Source organism: Alligator mississippiensis, chromosome 13 (genome assembly GCF_030867095.1).
Source record: "Alligator mississippiensis isolate rAllMis1 chromosome 13, rAllMis1, whole genome shotgun sequence".
NCBI classification, from domain to species: Eukaryota; Metazoa; Chordata; order Crocodylia; family Alligatoridae; genus Alligator; species Alligator mississippiensis.
Window position 1 is genome coordinate 43,073,922 of NC_081836.1, and position 25,430 is coordinate 43,099,351.

A 25,430-nucleotide genomic window follows, 5' to 3' on the forward strand; every position below is an offset into this window, starting at 1 on the left:
AACTGCAAAACCAGGCTGATTAACATCTGTAATACGAAAAATAAGAATTTCAGTGTTCCACTTTTAATTTGTAATTTGCATGCAATGGCTCCTGTAGAATTTTAGTTTTTTCTCTTTTCACAAACTGTAACAGTTGAAATGTACTTCAAGTTGATATTTAACTGTAAAACTCTAGTGCTGAATTTTTCTTTTCACTCCACTCCAGGGGGTGAATCTATCTGGAGGACAGAAGCAGAGAGTCAGCCTCGCTCGGGCTGTTTACTGTAATGCAGATGTATATTTATTTGATGATCCTTTGTCTGCTGTTGATGCCCATGTTGGAAAACACATTTTTGAAAAAGTTATTGGACCAAAGGGAATCCTGAAAAACAAAGTATGTACTGATGGCATTTGTCTGTGAAATGATGCTGCCTGTGATCTGAGCTTGGTTCTAAGAACTAGAAACACTTCTGGGCTCTGAATGCAATTTATTTCTTGGCTCTGGTCCAATTTGCACATTTGTGGAAACTCTGGACTTAAAGTACTTTCATTTTACGAACAGATAACATTATCTTGCAGTGGACGTGTGAGGACTTGATATTTATAAAGTTCTTTAAGGTCCTCTGATGAAAGATAACTTTGCACAGAAACCATTTTATGTTTTAATGCTTCCAGAGCCATAGATTGTTCATCGAATGGATACAATAAACAAAGGGTGAGAACACTTGTCTAAAAAACAAACAAACCATATGATGTGTGTTCATTATGCGCACACAATTGAAATCTGATTCATACCAATGAGAACAAGTATTTATTTATTTGTTGTTTAGAGATGTTTATACTTGAAAATATTTTTTTCTTTTTTATATCTAGACTCGGGTATTAGTAACCCATGGGGTCAATTATCTGCCCCAGATGGATACAATTATAGTGATGGTTGATGGTGAAATATCTGAAATGGGCTCTTACCAGGAGCTGCTGAAGCAGGATGGGGCCTTTGCGGAGTTTCTTCGCACATATGCTAATGCCGAACAGAATGTGGAGAATGCGGGTAAGCTTAGCAAGCAACTCTGAGCCAATTTCATAAATTGCAGGGTTAGTGTTAACATTGTTCCCTTGGCACCTTTTCTTCCCTGTCATAGGCCAGTGGGCTCCTTCAGTACTGATGAAACCAGATTGGCTGGCAGAACTCAACCACAAATGCAGGAAAATTAAACACAGGCTTTACCTAATAATTCAGCATAACAATAAACTCTTTTGTCCTGTAGAATAATCCTCTTCTGGAAGCCTTTTTTTTTTAAGATCCTTTAACATAGCTCTTGAAGTCAGGCAGGCTCAGCATGTGTTTATAGGCTTTCTTTCATCTCTGATTTCTTGGAATTTGATTTCCCATTTGAGGGTTGGGTGAATCTATCAGAAAAATGGTGCCTTAAATCTGAGGGCAAAAAGGGTCTTGGTTTTTCTTCCAGTCCTTTTTCTTTTAGCATAGCTTCAGAGCTGTCTCTGGCCTTAGGGAACTCGGAGGTTCTTCTGGCACCTTGCACGCAGACATGGCGCAATACTACATCATGAAATAACAACTTATGCTGAATCTGTTTTCTTAAATGGTCTGCTCAAATCACTTTCTGGCGCTTTTCCCTGAACTAATGCTCAAGTATGAGACATGTTTTGTTGGATTAGCTGGTGCTAAGTTGCCAGTTTATTCTATCTATTTGTGCTTGAGGGGTTTTGTTTGGTTTTTTGGTTATGTTTTTTTCGTTTTTTGTTTTTTTTTACTTGTAGTCTGCAGGTTTTGTTGGGCAAGGAATAGACTGCTGCTGACTAACATTTATTGATGAGAGGATTACAGGGCTGAACTCCCCAGCCTGCCAGTTGTTTCATCCCAAGTGCAGGACCTTGCACTTGTCTTTATTGAATTATATTCAGTATAACTTTGGATCATTTCTGCAGTTCATCAAAATCTTTCTGAATTCTGTTCCTACCCCCCTGAGTGTCTGCAGCTCCACTCACCTTGGTGTCTTTGTTAAGTGTGCATTTAATCCCATCTTCAAAATCATTAATGATGATGCTAAACTGTACTGGACCCAGGACAGATCCCTGGGAAACCCCATTTGATACCTCTTTCTAGTTAGACATTGATCCATTGGTAATTGCTTTTTGAGCATGATGGTTCAGCCATTTAACAGTATTTTCATTTAGACTCTATTTCATTTGCTAACTAATAAAAATGTCAGGCCAAGAGTCTTGCTGAAATCAAGTAATATCACATCCACCATTCTTCCCTTCTCTTGCTTCTCCCCCCCACCAATATCCACAGTGCCCATCACCTTGTCATAGAAGGCAGTTGGGTTGGTCGGAGGTACAGACCAATACTGTATGGGTTAGCCTCCAAAATAGCCATTGTATTGGCAGATTCCAATAGGAAGCTTGCATTTTCATAAAGTTTTTTGAATTTTGGATCATATTAAAAGAAAATCAGTCAGGCTACTTGCCTTGACCAAGCCAGCATCTTCAAGGCTTTTCCATGTGTATTCCTCTGTGTTGAGCTGGTACTTCCCTAATGTAAGAACAGTATTAGTACAGAGAGAATGCTAACTAGTCATGCTATTGGTGGGCTATGAAAAATACAAGTCTGGTGAGGTAAGGTAATCAATCCCTTTTTGGACTAGTGTGTATAGTTTGGTGAGATGGGAGACAAGCTTTTGGTCTTACCTTCCATCACAAATCTTGCTTCTGACACTGATGTCATTAGAAATGCTGGATGGAGCTTAAGAAGACTGTGGTGTTCCTTGCCTCCTAGTGGGTCAGACTGGGTTGTTTTTAAGGGAACAAAGAGTGCCGGTTGACATTTTTAGGACTAAACTACTGGTAATTCAGCCGGTCTGAGGTAAATAGTCATCTGGCTCGTGTCTAGAATCCATCTTTTGTCTTTTTATCCAGCAAGTTGGAAATTTGCTTCCCTCCCCACACCCTAAAGGCACAGAAGCAGATGTTACAGGGATAACATGTATGGGGTGTGAAGGTACATGACACCTTCCAGACCTTTCATGGTAGTATGTTGTAGATGGAGTAAATTAGGTTTGACCCATCTAGAGAGGACCCTAGAACCATCTGATAAAGATGACATTGGCAACAGCTGCCAATAGTAGGACTCACTTAGGAGAGGCTAGCCCTGCACAACTGTTTTAACCTGAAGGTATCTTTCTGAATTTCTCATAAAAAGATGTGTATAGCTCTAAGCTTATTAGTATTTTCAGAAAGCTTTCTTAATAAGTCTTCCTAGCAAGTTGCCAGTTATGAAATAACTACTTACAACTCTGCTACTCTTAATACCTGGCTAAAAGGCAAAGGGAGAAGATGTGCCGTTCCCTCTTTTATTTGAGCTTAGTTTTTGTGTCCAAATTTTTACCACCTTTTCTTTGCAACCCTAAGCATGTGGATATGTAGGCAAGAGAAGAGAATTAAGGTTCATGTTGCTTGTTTAGAAGCTTTTTGTACATGCAGATAATGGGAAATAGTTGACTGGAATAGAAAAGGCATGAAATGTTCTTGGAAAAAAGTTCATGATGTATATTTTTAGATTCAGAGAATTCATTAGAGTGGACCATTCATCCCCTGGTCACAGGTAACTTTTTTTTTTTTTTAAAGCACTCTGTCTTGGGTTAGGGCAATAGACATGCTGCTTGCTTGTTTTCTGGGTTGCATTGTTGTCAGCAGTAGCATTTTACTGCACAAAAGTGTTTGTAAGCTGCTTGCTTCATAACAGAAAGGGGTTGCATGCTCATGAGTTTGCATTAAAATTGTCATTTCAGCAGTTGGCTCTGATTAGTCTGTTTCACAGTGAAAAAAATGAGTCTGTTTTTAAGCTTGCTCAAAGTAGAGTGTGTGTGCATGTGCGCACATGTTGTACCTGATTTTGAGGGGAAAATACTCTTTTTTTTTTGTTGATGGTGATTTTAACTTTTTGATAGGTTACAAAAACAAATAGTCAATAGGGAAGATCTTAGTGACCATCTCATTGACAAGTTATAAGTGGTCTATCTTTAGCGTGAACAAGAAACATGAAATCTTTTGGAAAAGTAAACATTTAGGGCCTGATCTTGAAAATGCTTGGAAGTGTATAATTGCACAGAACTAAATGAGGCAGCTCAGATGAATGACTTTTTGCAGCTTCCATACCTTTGTGATTCCACTATTTTCTTTGTCTAGTGCCTATTTTGCATGATGACTCTGAGGAATTCCAGCCAATAATGCCAGTGGTGACTAAGACATGAAATATGGGCAGTTGTTGGAATTTGTTCATTCCCTAATGGATTGTGCCAGCATTTTTATGATGCTGCTGGGAACTTTCTTTTTCTCAAGTACTGACTACAGTGCATATACCACAGAACTTTGTAAGCCAAGGATGAATCAAACTTTGAAGAACCATTTGGGAATTTGGGGTTTTTTAAGGTCGAATTAGGGGTTACATTGAATTCAGGGATCCCAAATGAAAGGCAATTTAAATGCTTAAAGACATGCTTGCTTATGGAAAGCTGTCAAGTTAAAGTTTGCCCCCTCTTAGGCTAGGATTAGACATTGCAGTTGTCCTGGGACAAGTTGTGCCTGTGTTTGTAACAGAACAGAAGAGAGCCGGGATTGGCATGTATACATCACCTTTCCAATCAGGGTGTAGTGAGCAGCCAAGTGCACTGCTGCTTCTTTGCCACTGATTCAATGATGCAGTCCTCGGGCAACCATTCAGATGTATGTTGCAATGTCCCAGAACAAACTGTCTGTACTTATCCCTGAACCTTTTTCGGGTTTGTCCCTAGATAAGACATGGATGTCTGAATGATCACACTTTGTCTTAGGATAAAATGGTTTCTTCTGGGACAAATGTTATGTTTATTTGAAGCCTTAGTTTTAGATGATTAAACTAAGAATTTTACGACTGGGGCTTTACACAGGTAGGCTGCCTTATTTGGTTTTCACTCTGCAGAAGTCACACTGACACACCTACACTGGTAGGGTACATTGGTGTTTACCTTTTAAAATACAGTAACAAATGTATTTGGATTCAAAGTAGCTGTGCTGTAGCCCTGATGGTCATGATGTGACCAATGTGCAAGAAGCAAGATTTATTCCGTAATAGTTTCTACAATATATGGTATTTAGTTTAAGCTCTGTCTTACTTTCCCAGACCCGAGGGAGGGCTTTGAAGCCTGAAAGCTTGTCTAACATCTTTCTTTCACAGCTATGTAGTTGGTCCAATAATATGTTACCAAATAAATCTTGCTTCTCTTTAAATTCAAACACTGAAATAACATTTTCATTATAACAATGCTTGCTTTTCTAATTGACATAAACTACTTATGGCTCTGGTTAGCCCAAAAAACTTGTGTGCAAAATTCCTTTTGTGTTTCCCTGGACAACCCTGCACATGTAGAAACATTATCAGTCCATCCTAAAAGAAGACATTTCTTTGTCCCTTAAAGCTATATGGAGTGCGTGGGGGAAGTGGTGAAATATAAACTTAGTAGGGTCCAATAGCCATTGGTGGAAGTTTTGAATGTAATGCATGTGGTTTATCTTTACTGTGTTGCTGGCAATATCACCTTCAAATACATGTTTTTATTTGTTTGTTTGTTGGTTTGCTTGGAGTGATCTTACCTGCTTGTATTCATCAACTCTTCCCTGCCCCTAGCCCCTTTGCCAAGCCAGGCAGTGCCCAGCTGGGAGAAGAGGCAGAGTAGGAGCAGTTGCTGTCTTCCCCAGAATAGCTGCTACTTCTCTCTGCCTTTTCCCCAAACTGGCTACTTCCTGGCTTGGGGAAGGGGCTGAGGGCTTTGCCTTGCTACATCCTTCCCCTCCTGAACCCAATGGGGAGGGGAAAAGCAGGGCAAAGGCTACGTCCCTCCTCTCCTGTTCCCCTAACCAAGGATCCCAGTCTGGGGAGTTGGTGGGGAGCAGCAAGTAGCTGCTCTTCCACTGTCCTCCTGGTCTCAGGGAGCAGTGGGGACCTCCCAGCCTGCTTCTCATTCTGAGGTCTCCAGTGTGAGAAGGGGGCAGGGGGCTTGCAGCACTTTTGCCTTCTCTCAGCTCCTGGGCACCTGGTTGGCCCCCTACCTGCTGTTCACACTGGAGTCCTCCAAGTGTGGGGAGCTAACAGAGGGTAGCTGATAGCCGATTCTCCTGTCCCCTCCCACTTCAGTGGAGGGGCAGGAGCAGCTGCCCCCCACACCTCTTCCAGACCAAAGTGACTGACCTGAGGCAGGCAGGGAACCTTTTTCCCTGCTTCTTGGAAAGAGTTAAGCCTGGAAAAAAGTGTACAGATGTTCAGTCTCCCTAAAGAAATTCTCCTGGGACTAACTTCTCCCTGATAGGGGTCGGCTTATTTTTCTCCTGGAACTGCCATTCTTTGTTTGGGAGAAAAGAGCACAAGTGAATGTCTATAACCTTTTGGTTTCTGCTGGGAGAATAGTAGAAACTAAATGCCTATGTCTACCCAGTGCGTTCTCTCTTTTTGGATGTACTATCGGTGTGCAGATACGAGTTTTGAATTTAGACCTCTGCTCTCATTTTTGCCAACTTTATGTTTTAACTTTTCTTACAGATGCAAGTAGTCCAACTGTGAAGGAAGGAAAGCGAATGGAAAATGGAGTTCTTGTAAATGAAGCCTCAGGAAAACAGATCAATAGGTTTGTAGATTTTTGGCAGATGGGGAGTAGGAGGCTCCATCCTGTCCATACATCATAGGATTTTCAGAATATAAAAAGTTTAAATTTTCTTTTAGACCTGTGTTTTGGTGAGGAGTGGCGCCTGTGGGAGGGAGAAATACATAGTGCATATTTTCAATGATAGAATTTTCTAGTGGGACATTTTTCTGTTTAATTCCACGTGCAGAGGTAAGAATATGGATCAGCCAAGTCTTTTTTTTTTTTTTTTTTTCTAGTTGATGTGCATCGAACAGTTTGTATCCCAATCCCAGAGAATGCAGTCTTGCTGCTCTTACTAGCAATGAGGTTTTTTTTGTGGAAAAGGCCCTTTTTAAAATTTAATTTGAATCAAACAAAGACTTGGAAAAATAGCATCTCTCACATTCATGCCTCCAAAGAGAGCATTTAGGACTGCTTACACCATGTAGTGTCCGTTGTGTTTAAACAAGTTCATGCCATGAACGTTTTATAGCCTTTTGTAAATCTCACCTTACTGTGCTACAGACTTCTCCATTTTGTGGGCTGCATACAATGCAGGAGGCTTCTTACCAGGGTACCTATTAGTTGATCATTATAAAGGATGGACATTATCAAGATGACTGGTTGTTAATGTAAATTCTAAGGTGTGTTCAAGAATGTGGAAGAGGTGGGGTGTTAACTTTCCACTTGCAGTGACTGAGATGACTTCTTTCTGAATCCCAGAATCTGCAAAATATAATGGCAGGATCCAGAAAGGTTGATGTTCATTGTTCTTCATTAAGTTTGATGGAGCGAACAAAACTCCTCCCTGGTGTGTTAATCTGTTCTCTTGTGCCAGTTCTGTAGAAACGCTTATTTTCTACTACTAAAGAGTTGTGCCTAGGGACAGACTCTGAAGCATGGAGGTTGGGGCCACAATGCTAAGCATTTGCGTATACTCACTTGATAAGGGAATGTCTGCCTGATTTACCCTAAAGCAGAATAAGCTGGTATCTAGACTTGTAGGTCCAGCCCATTGGAATCTAGCTGCCTGTGAAGCAACTGGTCCCTTTGTATCATTAAACAAAACTATTTGTTTTTCAAACAGACAGCTCAGTAACTCATCTACATACAGTGGAGAAACAGGGAAATCTTTGCAGCAGAATAGTACAACAGAGCTCCAGAAGGCAGCAGAAGACAAAAATACTTGGAAACTAACAGAGGCTGACGCAGCAAAAACTGGAAGGGTGAGAACGAACCTCTTCCTCTTTGTACCCTGCCCACAAATGTAACTGATCAAAAATCCCTGCAACTTGGCTAAAATGGCATTGAAGTGGAAGGAGGAGGAGCATGCAACAGATGTGAAGGAGGGACTAGGCATGGTTTAGGAGGTTGTTTGTAACTGTTTCAGTGTGCCCTGCATTCAGCTGAACTTCAGAGTTGTTTGTAGGCTGGCAAAGTGTCAAATGAAATCAGTTTCATGCACATTTATGTGATTTTTCTTTTTTTTTTTTAAACTCTTCAGTGATGGTTCCAAAGTTAACATGAAAGTTTGAGCTGCTAATTTTAACTTGTAAAGAAGCTGCAAGGTTGCAACACATTTAGTGACCCAGTCATCTATTTAGAGAGGCTGACATTGAAACAGTTGGATTAAAACCAAGTTTCCATGAAAAATGCAGGTCCTAAAGCCTACTATAACTTTTCTTTTTTCTCATGAGAGATTTGAATGCATCTTCAGAGACAATGGCAGTTCTGATGCAGCATAAATGCCAGCTACTCCACTTCATTTGAATCTTTAAGTTATCAAATACATTTAGAGGGAGCCCTGTTCTTATGCACTGGTTATTAGTTTTGGCTCTCCGATTTCCTTTTGTCACAGTATTCCTACTCCACGTGAATTATATCCTATTATTAAGGGTGGGATAATCTTATGGTTAAGGCACAGGAGCAGATGTTGGAACTGCTGAGTTCTATCCTTGGCTCTGCATAGGTCTCCAGTGTCACCTTGGCAAGTTGCTTTCCCTCTTTTTCACTCTTACCACCTGTAAGAGGGGCAGTGTTTGCAGCAGTTGAGTGTTTAATTGTTGCAGAGCATTTGGTTCAGAGGTGGCACCAGTGGTGGTATGAAGCACTGTTTTTTCTGGATCGTGGCTATTAGGTATTTAAAAACAAAACAAAACTGGCATGCTGACTGATCCTGTGGGTAATTGCTAAATGTAAAGGAATCATCAGTACTTAAACTTTTAAGTGATCTTTTCCCCTCTTCCCTTGTGTCTCTAGGTAAAGGCAGCAGTGTACTGGGAATACATGAAGGCAATTGGACTTTTAATCTCTTTCCTGAGCATCTTCCTTTTTATATGCAACCATATAGCCTCCCTGGCCTCCAACTACTGGCTAAGTTTATGGACTGATGATCCTGTTATCAATGGAACCCAGCAGCACACACACCTCAGGCTGGGAGTGTATGGGGCACTGGGAATTTCTCAAGGTTTGTCTGGACTTTTATTTCAACTGATCAGTTCAGCATGAAAGCCAATGTTATCCCTGTTGTTTCTAATAATCCCTGGTAATTTGGTATCCACAGCATTGTAACAAAGGCTTGCTGAAGACTTTTTTGCTGGAATTTGCATTGATTTTTGTTTATTTATTTATTTAATGAGACAGTTTCAATTGCAGTGCAACATTCAGCCAGTGAATTGGGCTCCTTCCTTCTAACGGCTCGAATAAAAATGAATATGTAATTTGTTTCAAATACCAGTAGTGTGATACATTTCTATCACCAGTGATGCTTTTTGGGCCTACTTGAAGTGAATTATCTCTGTCCATGGTAACTCACGTGAATGTATTGTGGCAATTTCTTGTCAAGTGATTCCCAGCATCCCAACAAGATGGTCTTTCACAATTGTGCTGGCTGCTCTAGAGGAGAAGCCAAAGACTGACTGAGCCACGTGGACTGAAGTCTCCTCTTGCTGATGGAAGGGGTTCTTCTAGGTCAGGATTAAGATGCCTGCTCTGCATAGCATTGTGGAGAAGGCTCCTAGATGGTGCTGGGAGGTGTCTATTTTGAACAAAAACAGCACAAAATTTTTAACTGAATTGCCATATTTGGTCCTTCAAAAAGAAAGAAATGAGGTCCATTTTTTGTTTTAAAGGGACCAGGGTTTACCCATATTGTCTGCGAATACTCTATGAAGTTGCATATGAAAAGGCAAAAAAAATATTTCAGTGTGCCTATATTTTTAGTTTTTTCTTTTTAGCACTTGGTCCAAATAATTAAGATCACAAACTCTTGCCTTTCAAAGGAAGAACCTAATTGAATTGCAATAAGCTAAACTGACTGACTCAGAATTGAGGTATTTTTATGTTAAGGAAAACATCATGAAAGATTTTTTTTTTAAGGGGAGAGTTGATCAAATCTGCATCTCTTCTGCTTTTTTTTCTTCTCCTCCAGGTATTGCTGTGTTTGGCTACTCAATGGCTGTGTCCATAGGGGGGATATTTGCTTCACGATACCTGCACCTTGGCCTACTTCACAATGTCCTTAGGTCTCCAATGAGTTTCTTTGAACGAACGCCTAGTGGGAATTTAGTGAACCGGTTTTCTAAGGAGATGGATACCATTGACTCTATGATACCTCAGATTATCAAAATGTTTATGGGCTCCCTGTTTAATGTCATTGGGGCCTGCATCATCATCTTGCTGGCCACACCATTAGCTGCTGTTGTAATTCCACCCCTGGGATTCATCTACTTCTTTGTGCAGGTGGGAAACATCTCTTGTTGAGCTTTTGAAGTATCTGCTACCTCTTGTCAGTTCTTCTGTTCTGATCCTGCACTTGAATGGATTTTAATAAGATAATGACCAGAGTCCATGTTTGACTGACTGTGTTCTTGGGTACTTCATGAAATGCACTGTGGATGGTCTGTCTACTCAGCTCACTGAATTGATAGTAGTTAGCATTCCCTACCAGACACCATTAAAACTGGGATGTCTTCTACTGTCCTGGATCATTCCATTAGAGCTGCTGTGTAGTAGATAATGGTAATATTTAATAGTGCTTTTTAAAAATCTTGTGGGAGTTTGTAAGGTACTTTTCATAGAGAATTTTCTCATCGATCATTTGTTCCTATTGCTACTTGGAGAGAAACTCAAGTATGTATAACCCAAGTGGGGAGTGCGCTTTGAAGTGCACAGGCTTAAAGTGCATGCCGGGTCAGAAAGATAATTGTCTAAAAAAGAGAAAGTGGCTGTGCAGTCAAGCATTTACTCTTGCTGTGCTTCCTGTGTGTTATGAACTTACGTATGCTGGCTTTGCCCTTTTACTCCTGTGCCCTGTGGAGGCAATCCAGCTATGGGTGTAAGCTTATTCTTACACTGCTGTTAGTGGGTTGGTTTGCTTCATTCCAGCTGCAGAATATTTCATGCTTGTGATTTAGTGTGTGATCCAAAAATTCAGCTTGCCTTTGGGATCCTAGAGTTTTCAAACAAGTATATATAGGGAGAAAAAAAAATCTCTAACAAGCGATTTTAATCTTCAGTCTTCAAAGATGCTCTACATCAGGGCCAGGGCCAGATTAACCCTTTAATGGGCCCTATGCAAACAAACCTGTGGACTCTGGGCCAGTTGAGACCCACCCCAGCACTACTGCCCATGGGGAATAGGGCTTGGAGTCACTGCTAGGAAGCAGCTGCTGTGGCAGCAAGACCAGCAGAGGGGAAGGGAAGAGGGCCATTCGCACTGCCACTTCAGAGGGAAAGACCAGTGCTGCCCTAGGCATGTACCTTGTTTGCCTATGTGTTAATCCAGAGGTAGGCAACATTTTTTGGCTGGAGTGCCGAAAAACACCACAACGCCTACCTTGGAAGATGCCGGAGTGCTGGCATGGCAGAAAAACAAAATGAGGGCAAGGGTTACATGGCAGGATGCCCTGCTTGTGCCCCTGCCCCACAGCCTGGGCTCTGTGGCTGCCAGCAGCTACCTCATCTCTGGGTAGCTGCTGGAGCCCAGGCTGCTCCCAGCAGGGCTTGCAGCATCCCAGCTGCCTGCTGGGAGCAGCCTGGGATCCCAGCTGGCAGCAGCTCCCCAGAGCCGTGGCCAGCTGCAGCCGGGAGGCTCCAACCAGTTGCGCCGGGCTCCAGCATCAGCTCCACACTGGCACGTGCAGGTGTGCCTTGGAGCTGGAGGTGGGGGAAGGGCCTGAGGCAGCGCAGCCCTGGTCTCTCCCCTGCTCCCGGCATGGAAGTGATGAGCCCAGTGCAGCTGTTCGCACTCTGCCCGCTGCTTGCTGGGATGCTGCAGGTCCTGCTGGGAGCAGCCCGGGCTCTGTTGCTGGCAGCAGCTACCCGGGGCCAGGGCTGGTCATGGCATGCCAAGCAAAATGGCCTCACGTGCCATGCTCAGCACGCGTGCCAGGGGTTGCCGACCCCTGTGTCAATCCAACCCTGATCAGGGGTGGGAAAAATATGGTCCATGGGCTGGATCCTGCTTGCCAAGCCATTCTATCCAGCCTGCGGGGCTCCAGTAAAATTTAGACTATTACCTGATGAGGCTGCAGCTGCAACAAGCAGCTCAGGCTCTTGTTGTGACATGACCAACCCCAGCCTCAGCCTAGCTGTGGCTGTTTCTGAGCCCTCCCTCCATCCGAAAGTGGAAATTCAGGTAAGAATGGGCCACAGGGGAGTGGGGGTGGATCACTGGTGAACTCCGGCTCTGTACCTCCACGTGCTGCTCCTAGCTAGAGTGCCAGGAGCACCACGTGGAGGCGTGGAGCTGGCCCAGCCTGGTGGCGCAGGAATTCCCCAGCTCCTGGCACTCCAGCGCACCACAAAGCACAACACAGACACAGCCTGGCTGTGTGGGTCCTGGCCAGGCAGCTGGAACCGCTTTCTGCCGGGAAAGGCTGCACTGGTCCCCTGCTGCGCCATGCGAGTTCTGGCCTTGCTGCTGGGAAATGTATGCCACAGCCAAGATGGGATGAGCAGGCCTGGCTCTGCCACACCATAGCACACCTTCTCTCCTTCTCTTCCCTCCCCCCACCCCCTTACTTCTGGGGCAAGGGAAGGGACTTAGTGGCAAGGGTTAGGGGTGAGACTACCAGTCCCAAGATGGCAACCAGGGGGCGGGGCACTTGTCAATGGGCAGAGCTACCCTTGCAGTCCTTGACAGCTCACCAAAATTTGTTAAGCGGCCCTCCAGCCAAAATAATTGCCCACCCCTGCCCTATATTGTGTTTGAATGGTCCCTTCTGGCCTTGAAATCTGAATGTATGCATCCTCAAAGTAGTAAATTGGGTTTCCTAAAATAGGTCCTAATATATTACTTTTATCTAGTGGAATAGTTTGGGGTTGAGCATGAGTTAGTTTTTCTTTTATTTTTCTCTCTCTTTCTTTCATTCCCTTTACAATCCATCTCCAGATTGTACTTACTATTGATTTGATTTCCAGAGATTTTATGTGGCCACCTCTCGCCAGTTGAAACGTTTGGAATCTGTCAGTCGCTCTCCGGTCTATTCTCACTTCAACGAGACCCTTTTGGGGGTCAGTGTCATTCGAGCCTTTGAAGAACAGCAGCGTTTCATACGGCAGAATGACACGAAAGTGGACGAGAATCAGAAAGCTTACTTCCCCAGCATTGTCGCAAACAGGTAGAGGGGCCAAAACGTTGGGTTAGAATACTGTAACAAGATCCCAGTCCCACTGTCCTTGCTCCTCGCTTCTAGGAAGTACAAAGTTGCTTCACAAAACCAGTGTTGGTTGATTTTGACAGGAAGCTTTGGTAGGAAAACTCCAAATATGGTTCTAAAACACTTTATATAATACTAGGATGCCAAATTTAATGCTGCATGTGTTATTTTTCATCCCATCTTTTAGAGTTTGGTTACTGTTCATATTTGACAGCCTTCCACTTAAAATAGATAAGGCTGTATACGGGCAGTGAGGTCAGAGCTGGATTTTTTTTTTCTTTTACTGGAAATTCATCCTTGAGTTCCTCAAAATGCGGTTTACAAGTCTAGCTTAATTGTGGTTGTTCAATGAGCAGTCATTTTAGGGTTAAAATAGGCATGTATATGCTTAATGTCATCGGCATTTTATAATACGTTACAACTTTACCAATTCCCAGAAGATCATAAGGATGAACTGATATAAACACCTCAGTATCACTAGTTTTAAAAACAAGTTTCATGGAAAAATACAGGTTTACTTTGTGCGCCAGATCCACACGTTCTGGAAAACTAAATGCTTTCTTCTTGCAGATGGCTGGCTGTCCGGCTGGAGTGCGTGGGGAATTGTATTGTTCTCTTTGCGGCACTGTTTGCAGTGATTGCTCGCAAAAGCCCGGGACTAGTTGGTCTCTCTGTGTCCTATTCCCTGCAGGTGACTTACCTAAAATTCCTCTGAATGTTTAAGACTTCATCACTCTGTTTATTATTCTATTACTATATGACAGTATGCTTAGTACAGATTAGTTGCATGTAGTCTTCTATGGATTGAATCCCAAGGGACCTAATAGAAATAAAGAACACATTTCAGAAGGAAACTGGTGAGGAACGTGCAAAAGAGAAAATGCTACCATACGAGTCTTGAAAGAGCTTGGAGATGTAGGTCTTGCTGGTGTGTGAGGGGCTATAAAGAAAAAAAGAAAAATTACATTTACATCAGTAATACAAAACTAATGCTGTGACCTGCGTCTGGTGGAGCAAATGAGACGCAGGTTTAGTGACTGCAGCAGTGGCAAAGGACTACTACTCCATGATATAGTTACACAGCTCCCACTGAAACTGGATGTGGTGGGGGGGTCATGCTTCTGTCAGTATTTGCTTGTTAGTGTTAATGACCACTTGTAAACTTTATGCTGAGGAATTTCTTTCTTTTCTTAATTTCTTTTTATTTTTTGCCAGATTACAACATACCTAAACTGGCTGGTCCGCATGTCTTCTGAGCTGGAAACAAACATTGTTGCTGTGGAAAGAATCCAAGAGTATTCTGAAATGGAGACAGAGGTACAGTGAATGGGCCACTATAGCTAGCGCATTGTGGGGCTGTCATCACAGGAATTATGTTACAGGGTTTGCCCTGCTATTTACCTCCCCAACACAAAGAGTTTGTGTTGTAATGCTAACAAAGAAGGGTGAGAAGAAGATTAAATACTTAAAATGCCACTTGGCCAAACTAAAGTATTCATCTTTGAAGAGAAGATGATAATATTGTAAGCTGTTTTCTGCTGCTCCACTGGGCTGAATTTGCTTTGTGTATAGGATCCCATCTCTTACTGACAAGGGAATTTATGGATATTAATGTTTAATTGGCCTTTTTAAAGAGCTAGATGTTTCCTTAGTTCTTAATGGTGAGAACGCCCTCTCGTGGCAGAGTACAGCATAGCAGGCATTTTTTACTTCTAGTGAATGTTTTCTGTTTAGTCTGTACTAAATTAACAAAAGCAGCTGCGCAAAACTCCATTTCTGATTTTCTGGCATTCGTGCAAAATGTTTTCCTTCATATGTAGAATCATAGAAAATTAGGTTTGGAAGGGACCTCAGGAGGTTATCTAGTCCAACCCACTGCTCAGAGTAGGACCACCCGCAACTATATCATCCCAACTAAGGCTTTGTCTACCCAGGTCCTAAAAACCTGCAAGGATGGAGATTCCACAACCTCCCTGGGTATCCTGTTCCAGTGCTTCACCACCCTCCCAGCGAGAAAGTTTTTCCTACTATCCAGCCTAAACTTCCCTTGCTGCAATTTGAGACCATTGCTTCTTGTTCTGTCATCTGCCACCACTGAAAACAGTTTAGCCCCATCCTCTTTGGACCACCCTTCAGATAGCTGAAGGCTGTTATTAAATCCCCTCTTCTACAGTTCCCTCAGCTTCTCCTTAGAAGTCATGTGCCCCAGCCCCCAAACCATTTTCACGGCCCTCTGTTGGACTGTCTCCAATTTGTCCACATCCTTTCTGTAGTAGGGGGCCCCAAACTGGCTGCGGTACTCCAGATATGCCCTCATGAGCCCTGAATAGAGGGGGATCATCACTTCCCTTGATCTGCTGACAACGCTCCTACTAATACAACCCAAGAAAGGCAAGGCACACTGTTGGCTCTTATTCATCTTGCTGTCCAGTGTAATCCTCAGGTTTTTTTCTGCAGAGCTGCCACTTAGCCAGTTGATCCCCAGCTTGTCCGGGTGCATGGTATCGTTCCATTCAAACTGCAGGACTTTGCACTTCTCCTTATTGAACCTCGTGAGATTCCTTTGGTCCAATCCTTCAATTCCTTTAGGTCCCTCAGACTCTTAGCCCTACCCTCCAATGTATCTACTACTCCCCTCAGCTTGGTGTCATCTTCAAACTTGCTGAGGATGCACTCCGTCACATCTTCCAGGTTGTTGATGAAGATATTGAACAAACCCAGCCTCAGGACTGATCCTTGAGACACCTTTACTAGATACTGGTTGCCAACTAGACACTGAGTCATTGACCACTACCCTCTGAGCTCGATGATCCAGTCAGTTTACTATCCACCTTGTAGTCTCGCTCATCGAACCCTTACTTCCTTAGCTTGCTTGCAAGAATGTTGTGGGAGACCTGTATCAAAAGCCTTACTAGAGTTAAGTTATATCATGCCTACTGCGCTGCCCACATCCACAGAGCCAGTCATCTTGTTCATAGAAGGTAATCAGGTTGGTCAGACGTGACTTGCCCTTGGTGAATCCATACCGACTGTTCCTAATGATCCTCTCCTCCACGTGCTTCAAAATAGATTCTTGAGGATCTTCTCCATGATTTTTCCAGAGACTGAGGAGAGGCTGTAGTTCCTTGGATCCTCTTTCTTCCCTTTCTTAAAGATGGACACTATATTTATCTTTCTCCATTAGTCTGGGACCTTTCCTAATCTCAAAGTTTTCTAAGTTTATGGTCAGTGGTTCTGCAGTCGCATCGGCCAACTTCCTCAGCACCCGTGGGGCTGGACACGTATACATCCAGCTTTTCTACATGGTCCCTAACCTGTTCTTCCACCACTGAGGGCTGCTTACCTCCTCCCAAAACTGCTGCCAGGTACAGTAATCTGGGATCTGACCTTGTCTGTGAAGACCGAGGTAAAAAAAGGCATTGGGTACTTCAGCCTTTTCCACACCATCTGTCGCTAGGTTTCCTCCCCTGTTTAGTAAAAGGACCCACGCTTTCCCTGAATCTACTCTTGTTGCTGGCATACCTGTAGAAACCTTACTTGTTACCCTTCACGGGTGTGTGTAAGCAAAATGGGGGCCCTAAACTGAAGTGGTGGGTTTTAAAAATACCACTTCAGTTCAGGGCTGATTAAACCCCTGTGTTGTGCACACACCCGGCTGACTTATCTGCCGCTCCAGTGGGGAGGGGAGGGTGAGCTGCTGGCGGTCGGAGTGGTTCCTGGGCTGCGGGGGGGCTGGTGCTTTCCCCTGCAGCCCACCCGCAGGCACCCAGCTTGGGCAGTCCTGGGGGGCACTGCAGCCGCGGAGGGAAGCACCATGCCCCCACATTGCTCAGGCAGGCAGGTTTCGGGGGGTGGGGAGATCAGGCTTGCTGCTTTCCCAGACTGCTGCCAGGCTGCCTACAGGACTTCCTGCAGAGCCATAGAGCTGCATGGAGCCTGGTGCTTCGCTCTGGCTGTAAGGGGCAGCAAACTAAAATTCCTCGAAAGAGTTTGTTTGCTGCGCCCCAAGTCATTTAAGGCGCATTATGCCGACAAATGTGCTATGGCAGCTGGAATTAATGTGCAATACGCTGCCAATGCGTGCAAACACTGACACCATTAAAGCAGTGCAAAAGCATTTAGCCCACTTTAAAGTGTCGTGCCCACACGCCTCTCATTTTGTCTACACACGGCCCACATGTTCCTTGCTAGCTGCATCTCCTGTTGCACTTTGCCTTTCCTGATTTCATCCCTCCATGCCCGAGTAATACTCTTATACTCCTCCTTAGTTGTTTTTCCCAAGTTTCCACTTCCAAGCTTCCTTCAAGAAGAGTGTGGCCCCTAGCTGGTCTCCCCAACACTTGCACCAGGAAGTTGTCCCCAATGCTCTACAACAATTTCCTGGATTGTCTTTATACTGCTGTATTGCCCTTCCAGCAGATGTAGGGGGATTGAAATTCCCCATGAGAACCAGGGCCTGTGATAGGGAAACTTCTTCTGTTTGATGAAAGCCTCATCCACCTCATTTTCCTGGAGGAAGAGTTTTTACTTTCTTTTTGGGTTAGAAGGAAGATGCCTGCTTGTGTTTCAGTCCAAGTTGAGCCTATTTTTATACGTGAAGTGCTGTAAATTCTTTGTGGCTGCCTTTTGTGGCTTTTGGTCTCTGCAAAACCAGAAGCAAAAAACTTGCTTGGAGAGCCTGACCTGAGTTGGGATTTTGGAACAAAACCTAATGAAACTTCCTGGTTTTTAGAAACTTTCAATGACTCGTGTCATAGATCTTGTGGGATGCATTGCTTGTGTTTTCACTGCTAGTGAGTGCAAGTCTCATTGTCTGGGGCTACTAGCATATACAGAATAGTTCAAGTTGTGTCCTGTTTACAATCCATTTCAAGGCAGAGACGGAACTCGTTCATCTTGTGGTCTTGTAAAGCTTTCAGTTCTGTCTGTTGGTTGCCCTTGATTACATCATGCAGGCTTGTTGTCTTCATTGCACAGCTAGATTTGCTGTCTTGTGTTTCCAGCACAGCCCTCTTCAAAAACTAAACTCTTGCCTTTTTTCCCCACTATCCTGGCTCCCAGGATGGATTTTTTAGAACTCGATCAGGGTTTGTCAAGTATTAAAGGGGCTGTGAAAGGGTCGTGAGCATGTTACTTATCTGGCTGCTCTTTCAGGCTGAATGGAGCATTGAGCACACTGCTCCTCCAAGCACCTGGCCTCACGAAGGGAAAGTGGAATTCAGAGGCTATGGTTTACGTTACCGGAAGGACTTGGACTTGGTTCTGAAAAATATAAATGTTACCATAAATGGAGGCGAGAAGGTAAGCACCACATCGGCTATTTTATACAAGCACTTAATTTTACAAGCCGGTGTATATGTATAGTGACATCATATTGGGCTGACGCAGGAATTTTGAGCCCTGGGGCTGTTAGCAGTGATAGATAGATAGAGCTTCTGCTGCTGGGGTTGCAAGAATGCATTCTTTAGTTGGCAGCTATAATGGGCTCTAATCTTATAAAGACCTACAACCAGAGGGAGATAGAGGTGCTGTCTGCATACTAAGCTTTTTTCCCCTGCCTGAGCTCATGGTGTTTCTCTGTGCAAACACAAGCTGCAATATTACAGACTTGAACTAATTGCCTTGTTTAATAAACATAAGCAAAACAATACAATAAAACTTGCGTGTGTGCTAGAAAAGTGAGACTTGGGTGTGATGTTTAATAGTTCTGATCTGTAACACATTAATGACTTATACTTGTGGTTACACAGGTTAGCATATTGTTTGTTTTACTTTCAAATAAACAAGTCCTTTCTAGAGTAATACCTGTCACAGAAAGAGAAAAAATGGGAAATTTCCATATTTGATTAGTAAGTGTAACACATGATTAAGTGCTATGTGAAATACAGATATATCCTAAACTAACAATAAAAACATCAAATTTATCATTTCATAATTGGGGCTATGAAACACCATTCTAAAAAGTACAAGTTTGAACTGCCTTAACATTTCTACCACATGCATTCACCACACTTGCATTTTCCTCTAGGGAAATCAAACAGGTCTTCTATGTGGCATTGAATTTTAATGTGCTATTGGAAGAATCTCTATTTGCAAAGACTTCCTCTACCTTCTGGCTGCTGATACTAACAACTCTCTTTTTTTTTTTTCTTAAGTTGTTTTGCATTAAATTTTCCTGAAAATACATCTGCTGTAAGGAGACTCCTGTTAGTACTTTCACTTTGGGGAAAAGCTGAATTCAATTGGTAACTTCCATCTGTGTGTTTTTCCAACAGGTAGGAATAGTTGGAAGAACAGGAGCTGGGAAATCCTCTCTCACTTTAGGCTTATTTCGAATCAATGAATCAGCTGAAGGACAAATCATTATTGATGGAGTTGACATTGCAAAAATAGGGCTCCACGATTTGCGGTTCAAGATCACTATTATTCCTCAGGTAGGTCTGATGTTCTTGTCAGTATTGCAAGTAATTTCTTTAAAATACTATTGCTTTAACAAACTGGATTTTTGTACTAATGCCCTTCTTAGGCCCTGATCCAAAGCACAGTGAAGTTAATGGGAACTTTTTCTATTCACTTTAATTGATTTTGAATCAGGCTTTTGTATTTCCTTATTTTACTTGTATCCCTTCAGTCACTTACAAACTATGCCATTTTCCTTGCCATTTGGATAACATCTTTCAGGACTACTTGCCATAGTCTTTTTTATGCAGAATTGTTGATCCTGTGCCATTTTCCTACATAGGATCCTGTCCTGTTTTCTGGTTCTTTGCGTATGAATCTTGATCCTTTTGACCAATACTCTGATGAAGAAGTTTGGACATCTTTAGAACTGGCTCACTTGAAAAGTTTTGTATCATCTCTTCCTGACAGACTTAATCACGAGTGCTCTGAAGGTGGAGAAAATCTAAGGTATAGTAAGATTACCTTTTTTCATGTCAAAGAGCAAAACTTTTTAACATTTGAGAAGGGTGTATATGTGTGTTCTTTCTGTTTTTTTCAAATGCTGGATTTAGTATTACTTCCCCAATAAAAGGAGATTCCTGTCCCAAAGACCCTACATTCTGTTTCAACATCTACATAGTTGGCATGCAGTATGACTAATGATACAGAATTTTTCTTCATTGTGTAATACCTGAAATACTTGTGTTGGGGAAGTTTAATTAAAAAATGGATAGGACATAATTGTTTTTTTTTTTCCTGCAAGTACGGTAAAGTTCAAGTTTTACATGTATTCTCCTTACCATTTCCTGGTGCATTTTTAAGGCTAGTATTTATTGGCTAGACCATCCTTAGGCATGTTTTAGATGCTTTCTGTTGTAGTTGTTCACAATTTGTTTCACTGAACAAATGCAGTTCTCTTATTGCAGTTATAACACTGTTATTGGGCAATATTTAATTGTAAATAGCAGCATTCAACATGCTGATTGCAAACTGCCTCCAAACCAGTGCAGGTACAGAGCTGTGGACTTCATCACAATCTGTACTGGCTAAAACATCATTAAAGCTTAATTGCTGTGTAGGAGCTATAGTAAGAATTCCTCCAGTGTGGCTCTTGCTTCAGTTTTACACTGAGGTAGTACCAGACTGGAATTTCGGCATCTGAAACGTAGAAGAGATTTTACAGGCAACAAGGTATGAAGCTAAAGGCGCTAAGTTGTTTCTGAAAATTAGTATTTTTCCTGTTTTCACAAAGTGTTGGACAGCGTCAGTTGGTGTGCCTTGCTCGAGCTCTGCTTAGAAAGTCCAAAGTTCTGGTTCTAGATGAAGCCACGGCAGCGGTTGATCTTGAAACTGATGATCTTATACAGTCAACAATAAGGACTCAATTTGAAGGCTGCACTGTTTTGACTATAGCACATCGTTTAAACACTATTATGGACTATACAAGGTAAAGAAATGTGACTGCTAAAGAAGAATAACACATGCTGCCCCTATCTTGTTTATGTTGCATACAGAGCTGTTAACCCACATGAGCAGTGGTCCAAATTTTAAATAACTTTCTCCTATTCTTTGCTAGGACTGCACTCGCACAAAATTCACAGGTTCCCTCTGGCTTCCACTGTTTCAAACCAAAGGATTCTGAGGGTTGAGTTATGCCCTTGGCCATAGTTAAGTAACTCCATTGTCCATAGCAAACTTGCCAGGAGTGCACGAGAGCAGAATTGGATCAGGTCATCTTCTCTATTCTGTCACTGACTGGTAAAGATCAGCACTTGACAGTTTCCAAAAAGTGGTTTCTTGCTTTCTCTCCACAGTTCCCTTCACAGGAATGGGGAACTAAAACATCCTTTTATCTGCATCAGACCAGCAGCAATTTCTAGATTACACTTAGAACTAGTTCAGGCTCTCCAGCTGTTTGAAGAGAGAGAGAAGGAGCACCAAAGCTATGGGCCTTGAGCAGTAGCCCTCAGCTTGGGTGACCTGAAGGGTAGCTAGCTGCAAGGAGGTGTTTAACCAGGCACTCTGGTTTTCTTACTTCCGTCCTGTTTTTATTACCTCTCCACTACAGTAAGTGTCTTGGCCTAGTCTGCTGAAGCGGAATAACTCTGTGCATCTGAAATGAGATTGGTGAGGTACAGGACATAATCTCTGCTCATCTTAAAAATCCTTTTATATCCCTAGAAGTTCGTTTTATTAGATGTGAGCTGCTCTGTAAGATCACTTGCATGTATTCACTGGAATTTTATGGTAAGGTGTATTCTAACTTCCTTTTTTTTCCCCTTCTCTGTTTTAGAGTTATAGTCCTTGATAAAGGTGAAGTTGCAGAGTGTGATTCACCAGCCAATCTACTGCAGAAGAAAGGCATTTTCTATAATATGGCCAAAGACTCTGGTTTGGTGTGATAAAGAGCTTGTCTGGTATGGGGAAAGGGCAGTGGAGACTGACATCTTGAACTATAACTTGCATTATACAGTTACTCGAACCAAAACCCAGACCCAGAAAAGTCAAAGTGACCATGAAGATGGAAGTAACGTTAAAAATGCAATGTGTTCTTTTTTTTTTCCTTCAGGTTTGATTTTTGCAAATGTACTCCAGTCAAAGGCTACAGTACTGAGCTATAGACCAAATGTCATAGACTTTTTTTAATCATCTTTTGCCTCAAATCCATCAAACGACAGCAAAAAGTATATTTACATGACTCCTCTAGAAGCAAGGGAATTCCTTTTTTTTTTCTGACTTGTGCTCTTATATTCTGAAGCCCTTTTGTTTAAAGGCCTAGCTGCTTGCTCAGTTGATTACTTAGCATTTTTAAGAACCATTTCTTGTGGGATGCATCCGGGATGCATTTTCTGGCCCAAATGTGGCCCAAAAATGTGATTTCCTGTGAGAGATTGCTGCGTGCCAGTTTATGGCACTTCCCATATATGATCATTGCTTTGTATAAAATATTTAACAAGATGCACAATGTTTACACTTAGCAGCAAGTTCATAGGAATTTCCACTTTTTCTTGATGTGGAAAAACACAGCCATAGTCAAAATAGTAATTGAGCAGGTATGAGATGCCAGTCACTCCAAAACCAAACACCTTACAACATGTCCTGGAATATTAAGTCCTCAGTTTTGCACTCCTTGTTAATTTGGTAGTTGCTCATGTGAGAGGTCCTACCTAAAGAGGCTCTTGTGAGTGAAGGATTTTACATGAGTGAAGGTTGCAGAGTCAGGTACACTGTAATAACAGCTGTAGTATTACTGGCCTTGGTATATTTGTCTTTTTAACTTGAGCCCTGCCACGTTTGAGGACAGTTAGCTTTATAACAGGGTGTGGTGGGGGGAAAGCCCTGCTTAAAGGGTGTTACTATTAAATCATGTGCAAAATGTTCTGTTACTGTTCCAAAAATGTATCTATGTTTTCACTGTTTTAAGTGTATGCCAAGAAGGTTCTTACAGAACTTAATTCATGATGGCGTCCAGTTTGCCAGATTCTTGTTACATGTTTAGTTTTTTACGGGAGAGAAATAAAAAGGAAAGAAACGGTATTTCTCACATTCTAAACAGTCTTATTTCAGTTTGTAGAGGGAAAAAAATTCTAAAGAATCCAGCCTGACTTCAAGTGGATTGAAATGTTCATCACTCCAGGAATGTGGACTTTTGAGAATTGCTGCTGACCATAATACTAGACAAGTGTCTTGTCTTAGAGTAAAACTATTTATTTTTTTTGTAAATTATCACTCTTGAAAATTTAAGACAGATTTTTCTTTGGTATTTTTTGTAATGACTATATTGGAAATATGAATATTTGCAAAAAAACTTGCAGTAAACTTCTTTGTTTGGACTTTTCCTCATTCTTATATTCCTTTATAAACTAATATTTGCTCCATCATTTTTTATTTTTTTAGGGTGTAAGGCCTAGGAACGGTGTTTATTTGAGGCTGAAATGACTTTTACTGTGGTCATGCTTTGAAAACTAAGCTTTTGATGCCTGTGGCTAGGGTTAACTGAATAGACCCTACACATTGGTTGTTTTCAGTGTTGCTGAGTGTAAGGGAATGCTTCATTAAGTTAAGCTCTTTTCCTTTGCCCACTTGGCGTTTGCTGTTTTTCCGTAGGCCAGGGTCACCTGTAAGTGCTTGGTACCTCTGAAAAATCCAGCACTTGGTATGTGTGGCCCAGGCTTGTAGGGTTTGATAAAGATAAGATGATTATTTAAGCATAATTTAGTTGTGAATAGTTTGGATTTTGGGAAATACTTAGTTTTCCCCCCCTCATTTCTTCAAAGATCATTGGGAAGTGGGTTCACTGAAGTATTTGGGGGGGGGGGGGGGTTGGAAAATAGGTTGTGTGTGAAAAGGAGGAGACATTTAACTAGCAACTGAGGCCCTATGATGGTAGGCTGTCATAAAAATCCTCTTCATGTTAAACCCATTTCATTTCTCCTTTAGTTTGTTTTGGGTTTGATGCATGTCTGTGTTTGTACGTGCAAATCTGGTGCCGGCAAAATACCTGTTCTCTTGATTCTCTTCTACCTTTTAAGGTTGGTAGAATGGCACATACCCCAAGCAAGCCATCTCTGGTGCATCTGTTTAAAACTTGCAGAATTACCCCATTCTCTGATGAGCAAATGTAAAATGTGTTCTCTGATCTAAAGGACAGTGCAGAGTTATAACATAAAAACAGTCTGTGTTTTCAGGCCTGTGTGTGGGACTCATGTGGGGTAGTGTCATCTCAGGGCAAGCCATCTCTCTGATTTGTTTTCAGACTGTGTAAACATGAAAAATATTTGTTAAAGGTCTTGTTAATGTTAACAAGTAAACCACAGATGAGAGACTGAAATGGGATTAGCTTTAAAAATCACTCCTATATCTTGCTGGGACATAGTATCAGAAGCATTGTGTGTTGTGAGTGTGGTTATTAGCATGATAAATCATCTTTATGTATGTATTGACATTACCAGACTGGAATTAACCTACAGCTTACTTCAGGCTTTCAACAAATGTTAGAAATGCCACTCCACTGGCATTTTTTTCCCCATACTGAATTCTTGTTCAGTTAAAGTAGCTAGGAGAAGTCCTACATGGATTGTGAAGGTTGAGATGCGCTCATCTGTATCAGCCTGTTTTATGAGATCTGTCTACCTCCTAAACTAAAGAGCTGTGAGTGACTGACTCTGACTCTTCCCCCACCCCGCTTTTGTCATGCAATCCTGGTACGTGCCTTCTGTTCTTCTGAGTAAAGAAAACAAAGCAGCCTCAAACTCTTAATGTCTTAGTTTGGCTTGCACATACTTTGCATATTTATTCTGTTTGTCCCGTGTGTGGTCCAGCAGGCACTAGGCCAGGGGTAGGCAATTATTTCAGCTGAAGGGCCACTTAATGAGTTTTGGGGACCTGTTAAGGGCTACATTCATCTTTGTCTCTCCCCCTACCCTCCCTCCTTCCAGAACCCAGCCGAAGCTGTAGTTTGACAGGAGCCTAGATGCTCAAATGTGGACCCCGGCAGGAGCTTCTGCTGTGCTGGGAGGGTGGTGGCATCAGAACCTGTCAGCAGCGTCACAGCTGACTCCTGCCTGGGTCCACAACTGAGCATCAGGGCTCCTGGGGAATTACAGCTTTGGCCGGGTTCGAGAATGATGGGGAGGGAGGGAGGAAAGGAGAGAGAGACAGAAGAGAAGAG

General features: G+C 42.4%; 1 protein-coding gene across 1 annotated transcript in view; it reads left to right on the forward strand.

Annotated features, from left to right (window-relative positions):
• ABCC1 (ATP binding cassette subfamily C member 1) overlaps positions 1-23,597 on the forward strand; it is an 80,579-nt gene extending 56,982 nt beyond the window's left edge. Inside the window, exons 18-31 of the mRNA XM_006261580.3 lie at positions 206-373; positions 853-1,030; positions 6,575-6,659; positions 7,744-7,882; positions 8,916-9,123; positions 10,087-10,397; positions 13,080-13,279; positions 13,889-14,009; positions 14,534-14,635; positions 18,473-18,619; positions 19,594-19,752; positions 20,061-20,227; positions 21,012-21,206; positions 22,053-23,597. Of these exons, the coding sequence (XP_006261642.1) occupies positions 206-373; positions 853-1,030; positions 6,575-6,659; positions 7,744-7,882; positions 8,916-9,123; positions 10,087-10,397; positions 13,080-13,279; positions 13,889-14,009; positions 14,534-14,635; positions 18,473-18,619; positions 19,594-19,752; positions 20,061-20,227; positions 21,012-21,206; positions 22,053-22,161 (2,289 nt within the window). The 3' untranslated portion in view covers positions 22,162-23,597. The remainder of the gene's footprint in view (positions 1-205; positions 374-852; positions 1,031-6,574; positions 6,660-7,743; positions 7,883-8,915; positions 9,124-10,086; positions 10,398-13,079; positions 13,280-13,888; positions 14,010-14,533; positions 14,636-18,472; positions 18,620-19,593; positions 19,753-20,060; positions 20,228-21,011; positions 21,207-22,052) is intronic.
• Positions 23,598-25,430: the final 1,833 nt, after the last annotated feature.